At 53.7% G+C, this 11175-nt stretch overlaps 1 protein-coding gene across 1 annotated transcript in view; it reads left to right on the forward strand.

Moving 5' to 3' along the window:
- Window positions 1-11175, forward strand: part of ADAMTS17 (ADAM metallopeptidase with thrombospondin type 1 motif 17) — an 88648-nt gene that overhangs the window by 41524 nt on the left and 35949 nt on the right. Inside the window, 3 exon segments of the mRNA XM_006103975.3 lie at window positions 2641-2781; window positions 3776-3926; window positions 9723-9837. Coding sequence (XP_006104037.2) covers window positions 2641-2781; window positions 3776-3926; window positions 9723-9837 — 407 coding nt within the window.

Consider the following 11175-nt stretch of genomic DNA (forward strand, 5'->3'; position numbering starts at 1 on the left):
TGACCAGAACAACTGCTGGACTAGTCACTATGAGGCGCACTGACCACCTTTTGGTCCTTTTTCCTGGCCATCCATCAGGCTTCGATCGCCTGATGGCCATCTGCGGCAGGGGCGGGGCCAGCGAGAGGGAACAACTGACCTCTTGGTCCCTTTCCCCGGCCGTCAGGGACTGATCACCTGATGGCTGGGGGAAGGGGAACCAGGTGGGTGGCGGCCGGGGGGGGGGCCAGCTGCGGGCAGCTGGGGAAGATGGCCCTGATTGCAGGCCAGGCCTAGGGACCGTACCGAGCACGAATTTCGTGCACCGGGCCTCTAGTATTTAAAATAAGTAAGTGTTTTCCATGAGGGAGTCGCTAGAACAGCTTTCGCACCCTGATTTTGGAATCTCTTCCACCCTCCCTGGTCGTCACCTGTGCTTGGAGACACCCACACGAGGGGCTTCGCGTCTCTGGGGGAACCACACACTGAGAGGCTCTGTGTCCGGAACCCCTTTTCCTTCCACATCCCGGATGGGATTCTGCGGGGAGGACCTCCTTCCCTGTCTTAATAACCTACTCTCCTCTACAAAGTTGCCGCTCGCATAACCTCTCATCGGCTACAAAGTTGCCGCTAGTGAAAATACCAATTACCGCTTGGGCGCCGCTCCTGGCATCGCCTCTTCACAGGAGCCGGAATTCAGAGGGGCTTCGGGATGAGCTGAGAGCTGCGTACACCGTCATTAAGGCGGCCAGGAGAAGCTGTTTTTATCCGGCACCTTGAATGCCATCTTAAGCAGGAGTGATTACTGCAAGAAGCCTATAATTTGCACGAGGGGAAGTGAAGATGCTTTTTAAAGATAAAAAGGGTTGCTTCGGAAGAGCCTCAAAATAACTAACTAAATAAATAAACGGGAAAGGAAAGAGCCGTAACAAAGCCGCCAATGTTTCAACGGTGTGGAAATTTCAAAAACAAATCCTCGGTGTGCAAGCAGCAGGGAATCTATACAGACAACACTTCATGGAAAGCCCCTCAGACGAGCGTTTCATAATTTAGCAGAAGGCGGTTACCGCTTCTGAACTCCCTCCGTTCCTTAGACTCTCCACCCTCAGGGTCGAGTCTGTAGATGAAACGCGTGGGCCTTGAACTTGGTGCAGGTCCAGACCCCACCAGCAGCAGTGCGGTCCCTGGACGCGCCGGAATTGTGCATTTCGATTTCCCGGGAGCTTTAAAGGATCCAGATGTTTCTTCCATGCATTTCATTAGCTGGTGTGGCATCTAAGTATTTTGACAGTTGATTATTTCTTTTACGTTGAAAGTAAGTAAGCGATGTAATAATTTTTTTGTTTAATATATTTTTATTGATTTCAGAGAGGAAGGGAGAGGGAGAGAGACATCAATGAGAGAATCATCGATCGCCTGCCGCCTGCACAGGGACAGAGCCCGCAACCCAGGCACATACCCTGACCGGGAACGTAACTGTGACCTCCTGGTTCATAGGTGGATGCTCAGTCACTGAGCCACACCGGCTGGGCAAGGCTTTTATTCCCAGAGTGCAGGAAGCCTGGGCTTGAATGAGAAGCTCTCCGTCGAGTATTTGGTCATAGCGAGCTTTGCCATTAGCATAGTCCCTGTATCTCTATGGAGAGTGGTTTGGTCTTTGCCTCTAAAGTGAATTCAGGCCCGACTGTGGTGGCTCAGTGGTTGAGCATCATCCTGTGCACCAAGAGGTTGCTGGTTTGATTCCCAGTCAGGGCACATGCCCAGGCTGTGCACTCGGTCCCCACTAGGGGGCGTGCAGGAGGCAGCCGATCCATGATTCTCTCTCATCATTAATGTTTTTCTCTCTCTCTCCCTTCCTGAAAATCAATAAAAACATTAAAACAAACAAACAAAAATCCCAAACCTTCTGAGAGAGGGAGAGGCAGGCTGAGAGCCTCCTAAAACTGCCACTCCCAGAGCGCCTCAAACACGTAGGATTCGGGGAGAAGCCGCGTGTTCCTTGTCTCAAGATCCGATCAAACTCCGGCCCTGGAGTTGTTATTGTGTGGGATGCACCTGGGCCACACGTGACAGAGGCCAGTCTGTGTCCTGAGTCCCACAGCCACTTGACGGTAAAATTACAGCGTGGGCCTCACACTCCTCGTTTCTGTTAACTGTGATGCTGTCAGAGTAAGAGACGCCCTGGGATGCAAACCTACAATAACACGAGCCTCTCAGTCAAGTAGTCCTTCATTTAAACGCAAATGTAGCGCCTCCCAGCCCCAATGCTAGTTCATCAGATGGTAGCTTTACTGGACACTTACTTAGCGTTTGACCATTTTTAGCCGTGAAGTCATAAATGACACTGACACAAGTAGGTTTGAAAATAACATCAGTGGGCCTTGGCCGGTGTGGCTCAGTGGTTGAGCATCGACCTAGGAACCAGGAGGTCACGGTCAAGGGCACATGCCCTAGTTCTAGGCTTGATCTCCAGTAGGGGGTGTGCAGGAGGCAGCCGATCCATGATTCTCTCTCATCGTTGATGTTTCTATCTCTCTCTCCCTCCCCCTTCCTCTTTGAAATCAATTTAAAAAATAAAAAAGGAATTGGATGCTAGACCCTGGAAGCAGAGATGAGAAGCCTGTAGGATAAGTGTCCTGTCTCCTCTTCCTCCCTCGGCAGCTTGGGCATGAACCACGACGACGACCACTCGTCCTGCGCCGGAAGGTCCCACATCATGTCGGGGGAGTGGGTGAAAGGCCGGAACCCCAGCGACCTCTCCTGGTCCTCCTGCAGTCGAGATGACCTTGAAAACTTCCTCAAGTGAGTCCTGGAGTCCCTCTGTGCCTTCCCTGCAATAGGAAGTACTCCCAGAAGACGCAACGTGGGGTCTCTGCACGTGTGGGAAGGGTCAAATGGATCTCCCAGAACTCTCGGCTGCCCTAAAGCATGGTCAGTGCAGAACCTCCCATATCTGCCAAGCTTTCTCCCACATGTGCACCTGGAGTGCCGTGTGCACCTGGTGTGATGTGTACAGCTGGTGTGCCGTGTTCATCTGGTATGATGTGTGCACCTGGTGTGATGTATGCTGTGTGCACCTGGTGTGATGTGTACAGCTGGAGTGCCGTGTGCACCTGGTGTGATGTGTACAGCTGGTGTGCCGTGTTCATCCGGTATGATGTGTTCACCTGGTGTGATGTATGCTGTGTGTACCTGGGGTGCCATGTTCACCTGGTGTGGGCTGTGCCCTGGGTGTGCCGTGTGCACCAGGTGTGACGTGCGTACCCAGCGTGGCACATGCACTGATATGATGTTGGGCACTCAGCTCATATTCATAAATCCTTGTTGATTGATTGAAATATCAGCACCGTGACCATGCCTTGGAGCTGCTTCATTTCTCTGCCATGTTTGAACCGTGAGTGGACACCACTGTGTCGGTGGCCGTGGCGGCAGCAGAACAGATGTGTCTCCACGCTCAGGCTTCCCTGTGATAGGGCCACGCCTTCACCAGGACAAGGGCTCGCTCAATATATCTTCACTGACTGGAGTGAGAAAGGGAGAGGGAGAGAGAAACATCAATGATGAGAGAGAATCATTGGTCGGCTGCCTCCTGCACGTCCCACACTGGGGATGGAGCCCGCAACCCGGGCATGTGCCCTGACTGTGACCTCCTGGTTCATAGGTCGACGCTCAACCACAGCCACACCGGCCGGGCGGCCCATAAGTAATGTGGAGGCGCAGCCTTCTCAGTGACTCAAAATCGGAACAAGTCTCGGGCAGTGCTTTTGTGCGTCGACTTACCTCTTGTCCGTTTCAGGTCGAAAGTCAGCACCTGCTTGCTGGTCACAGACCCCCGGAGCCAGCACGCCGTGCGCCTCCCTCACAAGCTGCCTGGCATGCACTACAGCGCCAACGAGCAGTGCCAGATCCTGTTTGGCACCAACGCCACCTTCTGCAGAAACATGGAGGTAAGCGGCCCGGGTGGGGGGTGGGGCGGCCCAGGCAGGAGTGCGTGGCTTCTGCTGGAGGACACAGGTGTTCACTCTCTATGCACCTGTGCACGCACACACGTGTATATGTATGCACACATGTATATGCACATACACAAGCAGGCATGCATATACGTGTACCGTCATAGAGAGCCGAATGCACACATGGGTGCACGTAGACACACGCTCGTACACTCAGAGTCAGATTTTGTTATGTAGCATGTTCACCAAGAAACCCGTATTGCTGGAGTATGCATTTGTAGTTATTTTGTATTTGGAATTACATTTGCATTGAATTGTTTCCTTGGTAACCTTCTGCCCTCCGTCATTCTGCACGGACAGTTATTACTCTGAGAAGGGGCTCAGAGTCCCCACCCGGGGCCCCCTCGTGGGAGGCCAGGTGCTGGGCGCCCGCGAGTGGCATGTGCTGGCTTGCGTGAGTTATTACTCTTCTTCTTTTTTAAAATATATTTTTATTGATTTCAGAAAGAAAGGGAGAGGGACAAGGAGGTAGAAACATCAATGAGGAGAGAGGATCATTGATTGGCTGCCTCCTGCACGCCCCACACTGGAGATCGACCTCACAACTCGGACATGTGCCCTGACCTCCTGGTTCATAGATCGATGCTCAACCACTGAGCCACACCGGCCGGGCTCTTCTTTAGGTGAAGTTTTGAATCCAGAACCTCCTTCCACTGGACTCATGTACATTCTTCCTTTGGCATTCACCATTTGGAGCCTAAAAAGACCATTTCCTGGCTCAAAGGGATGGGGTGAAGAACTCTGGGAAAACGCTACTTCAGGTGGCGTGGGAGCAGCCTGGCTTCCACTGTGCGCCAGGTCCCTGCTTCCTGAAACACTTGCGTGGCAGAGGACCTAGAAAAGCTAGAACCCCGCCCGTCCTCCCTCCTAGGACCCTGGAGACCCCCCACCACCAGCATCGCGTCTCTCTTGTGTGCAGAAGGCTGGTACTGTGAGGCTCAGAGCTGCCCATGGAAATAAGTGCAAAAAAAAAAATTGGCATCGCCTAATTGGCACTTGTTCCAAACCCTTGGCACATAGAGCCGTCTCCTCTTTTCGCCAATGGTAATGTGATGTTTTTAATTCAGGAAAGCGTTTCAAGAAAGTCCAAACGTGCACGTTGTAAACAGCGGGTAGTAAATATTTATTAGAAAGGGGAGACGAACTTGACCGATGAGCCCAGTCTGGCCTTTTTTCTTTATGCTGACAAGTCACTCCTGTCCTTGTCAGCAGTCCCTGCAGAGCAGTCTCCGTCAAGGTGAGGCTGAGGGTAGTGACAGCTGGAAGGAACAGCGTGGCATTGCCCCCTCCAGGCCCCGATTGTTTTTAAGTAATTTTTTAAAATGATTTTATTTCTTTCTTTCTTTCTTTATTTATATTTTATTGATTTTTTACAGAGAGGAAGGGAGAGGGATAGAGAGTTAGAAAGGTCGATGAGAGAGAGACATTAATCAGGTGCCTCCTGCACACTCCCTACTGGGGATGTGCCCACAACCAAGGTACATGCCCTTGACCGGAATCGAACCTGGGACCCTTGAGTCTGCAGGCCGACGCTCTATCCACTGAGCCAAACCGGTTAGGGCTTAAGTAATTTTTTACAAATATATTTTTATTGATTTCAGAGAGGAGGGAGAGGGAGACAGAGAGAGAAACATCAACGAGGAGAGAGAATCATTGACTGGCTGCCTCCTGCACGCCCCCTACTGGGGATCGAGCCCACAACCAGGGCATGTGCCCTGACCGGGAATCGAACCCTGACCTCCTGGTTCATAGGTCGATGCTCAACCACTGGGCCACACCAGTCGGGCCCCATGCATAGTAATTACAATGTTACTGACTATATGTCCTCTGATGTACTTTACATCCCAGGGACCATCTGCAATTATTGATCTGTACTTCTTAACCTCGTCATGCCCATGGGTATCTTTTTTTTAAAAAAATGTATTTTTATTGATTTCAGAGAGGAAGGGAGAGGGGGGGAGAGAGAGAGAGAGAGAAACATCAACGAGGAGAGAGAATCATTGACTGGCTGCCTCTTGCACGCCCCCTGCTGGAGATTGAGCCCACAACCAGGGCATGTGCCCTGACTGGGAATCGAACCCTGACCTCCAGGTTCATAGGTCGATGCTCAACCACTGAGCCACACCAGCCGGTCCAGGTATTTCATTTGATACGTCTTCCCCGGGGTTGTCACACTCAGCTCGGTTTAGGAACTACCGATCTAAACGAAGCCGGCCCCTTTAACACCCACGGACACACCTGGCCAGAGTGGGCGGCTGGCCGGACGGGAGCCCCGCCCTGCCCCTCAGACGGACGGGCCGTGCGGTAGGAAGCTGGGTCGGACTCCAGGGTGAGTGCCGCCTCGCCTGCCTGGGCTCAGCTTCCTGCCCGGCAGCTGCAGCTCCTCTCGGAGCTATTGGGCTTGGCAGCAGAAGGCCCCATTTTCCAGCAGCGTTCGAGCGTGCACAGAGACATCCTCCCGGAGCGCTCTCCGCCCTGCCTCTCCCCATGCCTCGTTCCCCTGGCCGGCCTCACGCCTGGGTGCCTGGCCCTGCCCTCCCCCAAGCATGTGTCTCTCCCCCCCCCCCAACCCCGCACCAGGTGGCCCCAGCCAGGTGATGGTGGTCTCTGCCACAACCTGTAGGAACATGCAAGGAGGGACCAAACCCGGGACTCATGGAACCTTCCAGAAGCAGGCCTGGCATGCCGGCGCGGGAAAGGGCTTCAAACTGCAGGAGTCTGTGTGGAAAATGTGGATTAGTCACTTTCTCATCCAGCGCTTAGCATTTCATCTTATCTCCCTCTTGGCTGGTGTTATCAGCAGCACATTCTTGAGGGTTTTTTACATAACCCTTCCCTTCAGCACTGTGTTGTGTCAGAGCATCTCTCCAGGTGCTCAGCAGTGCCGAGTGAGGAAGGGGGTCGAGACCACCCGGAGGGGACCCTAGAGGGGCCCGGCGGGTTAAGAGAAACACTGTGAAGCCTCGAACAAACGAGCAGAGGTGTCTTTCTTCCGAGGGACCCACACCTTCCCGCAGTGCCACAGCGTCCCAGGGAAATGGGCGTGTTTGTTACGCAGCATCTCAAGGGCCTTTGCAGCACAATGCACTTGACATGACATTCACACGGCAAACATTAAAGGCAGCCGGTGAGGGAACAGATACTAGGACCAGGGAGCAGTTTCATTTCCCTGAGGCTTTGCGCTGGGTCAGTGGCATTCCGCTGCTACTTAAGGACTGCTCCTAGGGCGGGGAGTTGGGGGACCCTGGGCACCCCCACCCGATTTGCTTGACTGACTGCACCTTTATCTGCAGAAACTGTTTTAATGTGCGTTTTATATATATACACTAGAGGCTCAGTGCACAAAATTTGTGCACAGGTAGGGTCCCTAGTGGCTGCCGGCCTGGTCCTCCCTTTGTTCCGCACTGCCCTCTGGTGGTCAGTGCACATCATAGCGAGCGATCGAAATCCTGGTCGGTTGAACTCCCGAGGGGACACTTTGCATATTAGGCTTTTGTGTGTGTGTGTGTGTGTGTGTGTGTGTGTGTGTGTGTGTGTGTTTTCATTGATTTTAGAGAGGAAGGAAGAGAGAAAGATAGAAACAGAGACTCATGGACCGGCTGCCTCCTGCACTCCCCCTACTGGGGATGGAGCTTGCACCCCGGCCATGTGCCCTGACCAGGAATCGAACCGTGACCTCCTGGTTCATAGGTTGACACTCAACCCCTGAGCCAGGCCACCCGGGCAGAAGTTCTTCATTTTAATATAATATAATTTATTAGTGTGTTTCCCTTTATAGTTCAGACGTTTTGTGTTCTATTGAAGACATCTTTGCCTGACCTCATTCTCCCCCCCCCCTTTTTTTTTTGATGATTAGGAATGTTTTATGAGAAAGCGCTGTCTATAAAATGCATAATAAACACTCAGGCCGCCTTCTTCCTCCCTCTCCTAACCCCCAGCCCCCTGCCCCATACATTCCTCCTGGCTCAGCCTTGTCCCCGGGACACACGTCCCCACCGTCACCGGTCAGAGTGCGCGGAACCAGCCGCGTAATGAGGTGCCACCGGCCGCGCTTTACGGGACCAGCGGGTGCTGTGCTCAAGGCTCTCACCTCTTCCCCGCTCACGTGGGGCCGTGGGGGCTTCCCTGATCCCACGTGCGCAGTATTCCGCTGAGTCATCAACTTCTCGGCCCCGAGCAGCTCCGACGTCCTTGGAAACTGAGAGGCCTAGGGCTGTTCTTCGCTCTGTCCACACCCTCGGTGCTGCTTTCCTGCCTTTTTCTCCTTCATCTTGGTCCCGTCCACATCTCTTTTCTCGTTAATCCTCACCTGAGGATATTTTTCCATTGGTTCTTGTTTTGTTGTCTTATTTATTTTTTAAAATATATTTTTATTGATTTCAGAGAGGAAGGGAGAGGAGAGAGATAGAAACATCCACGATGAGAGAGAATCATGGATCGGCTGCCTCCTGCACGGCCCACACTGGGGACTGAGCCTGCAACCCGGCATGTCCCCTGATGGGGAATCGAACTGTGACCTCCTGGTTCATAGGTCAACCTCAACCACTGAGGCACGCCAGCCGGGCATTTTTCCATTGATTCTTAGAGAGAGTGGAAGGGAGGGGACGAGATAGAGAAACATCAGTGTGAGAGAGACACATGGATTGGTTGCCTCCTGTATGTGCCCCGACCACGGCCGGGGATCGAGCCTGCAATCCAGTTCCGTGCCCTTGACCGGGAATCGAACCTGGGACCCTTCAGTCCTCGGGCCGATGCTCTATCCACTGAGCCAAACCGGCCAGGGCTGTCCCTTCCCCTTCTGGACGTGCTCTGACATTAGCAGCGTGGACAGCGCCTGTCTTCCGTGCAGATGTTTGACTGCCCTGAGCTGTGCACAGGGACCCCGACGCTCACGCTGCCCAAAGCGCAGATGTTTGAGATTCCTGGGAACTGAGCTCGCACACCCTTGGCGAGCCCCGTGGTGACTGCCCTGGCCTTGCCCCGGAGGGGACGGGTCCCCACTCCAGCTCAGGCATTTTTTGTCGTTGATTGGGTTTGGCCTCAAGGAAACACTGTCTCTTCAAAGAGCCCCAAGTACATCTGGTCTCAATTTTCCGACCACGAGACGGGGATTTGGGTGCAAGTAGTTTATCTGGGAGGTGATCCCAGGAAGCTCTGGGGGGAGGGGGTAGTGGGAGGAGAGAAGAGTCAGAGAGGTGCACCGCCCGGCCGGTGTGGCTCAGTGGTTGAGCGTCGACCTATGAACCAGGAGGTCACAGTTCAATTCCGGTCAGGGCACATGCCCAGGTTGCGGGCTCGATCCCCAGTGTGGGGCGTGCAGGAGGCAGCCGACCCATGACTCTCTCTCCTCGGTGATGTTTCCATCTCTCTGTCCCTCTCCCTTCCTCTCTGAAATCAAAATATATATAGGTGTAGATACAGATTTTTTTAAAGAAGACAGTGTTTAAAAAATATTCTTTTATTGGTACATGAGACGCTCCTCACCCTCTGCCTTTTTCTCCTTGATCTTTGTCCCTTTCACGTCTCTTTTTTCTCGTCAATTGTCACCTCCTCAGGTGAGGGTTTTTTCCCATTGGTTCTTTTTGTTGTTGTTGTTGTTTTATTTTTAAAAACACATTTTTATTGCTTTCAGAGAGGAAGGGAGGTCCAAACCCCTCGCCGGGCCCTCCGGCGACCCCGCTGTGACCCGCACGCCGTGTCCCCGGCAGTCACGTTGCTTCTCTTTGTCAGCAGCATCTGATGTGCGCGGGGCTGTGGTGCCTGGTGGAAGGAGACGCCTCCTGCAAGACCAAGCTGGACCCGCCCCTGGACGGCACCGAGTGTGGGGCCGACAAGGTACCCGCCTCCCGCCAGTCCCCATGGGCAGCCCCCGTCCCCTGGGCATTGGGCACTGTTCTCAGGCACCCCCGGGGAATCTCCTGGCCTCCCCAGAAATGCCCACAGAGCCCACTCTGGGCAGAGGGCCACTGCCATTACCCCCTTTTTTTTTCTTATAAGATACAAGAATCACTTGCTTATTATTATTTTTTAATATTTTTTTTATTGTTTTCAGAGAGGAAGGGAGAGGGAGAGGGAGAAACATCCATGATGAGAGAGCATCATGGATCGGCTGCCTCCTGCACGCCCCCTACTGGGGATGGAGCCTACAACCTGGGCATGTGCCCTGACCGGGAATTGAACTGAGCCCTGTCGGCCGGGCTGCATATTATTTTTGTTAAATTAACGCCGTGTGTCATACAAGTGGATTTACTTGCAAACTTTTACATCAATAGACCATAAGTGGAAAAGCAGGATCGCTTGCCTTACAGGAAAGGCTATGGTGAAAGAGATTTAATGAGAGCAGCTGCTCCGTGCTAGCTCAGGGTTAAGAGAGCGAGCCTGCCGCCTGGTCTACCTTAGCAGGGGGGATGGATGAGCGTTAGAGAAGAGAGGTGTCGCCCGGCCAGTGTGGCTCAGTGGTTGAGCACTGACCTAGGAACCAGGAGGTCACGGTTCGATTTCAGGTCACGGCACATGCCCGGGTTGTGGGCTCCATCCCCAGTAGGGGGCGTGCAGGAGGCAGCCGATCCATGATTCTCTCTCATCATGGATGTTTCTCTCTCACTCTCCCTTCCTCTCTGAAATTAATAAACTATATTTTTTAAAAAATAGAGAAGAGAGGTGTCCAGGGCCGGCCTTTCTCCTTAGTCGCATGGCGAGACCGAAGGAGATGCTGTGATTGGCACCCAGCACATCAGCTGTCCCCCTCCAGGCTTCGTGCCACTCACGATGGGAAGTTCTGTTTTAGGGGCGGGCTTCCTCTTGTCCTCAGAGGGAAGCCAGCGTCACCCACGTGGGGCCAGCTTGTCCCCTCCAAGCAGCAAACCCAACCCTGACCGCGCTGCCCTCCGGGGCCAGATTCTCCCTCATGCAGCCTCGTTTGCAGAAGCCCAGGTCTCTCCATCCACCGCGTGGATCCACCCCTTTGCTGGGCACTTAGCGAACCCGCGCGGAGCACATCCACGTGGACGTTTAGGGCGAAACCCCAGCCCGAGGGACATGGGTGTCAGCCCAGCTGAGTGAGGATGGCCGCAGAGGTAGCAACCACGCCCCCTCCCCCCAGCGTAGGCTGCTGGGACCTAAGTTAGGCAGCGTGATCGGACGGGGGGGGGGGGGGCACCCCGTCACCTGGGAGGCCTGCTGTGTT

This window comes from Myotis lucifugus, unplaced genomic scaffold (assembly GCF_000147115.1).
Source record: "Myotis lucifugus unplaced genomic scaffold, Myoluc2.0 scaffold_525, whole genome shotgun sequence".
Lineage (NCBI taxonomy): Eukaryota > Metazoa > Chordata > Mammalia > Chiroptera > Vespertilionidae > Myotis > Myotis lucifugus.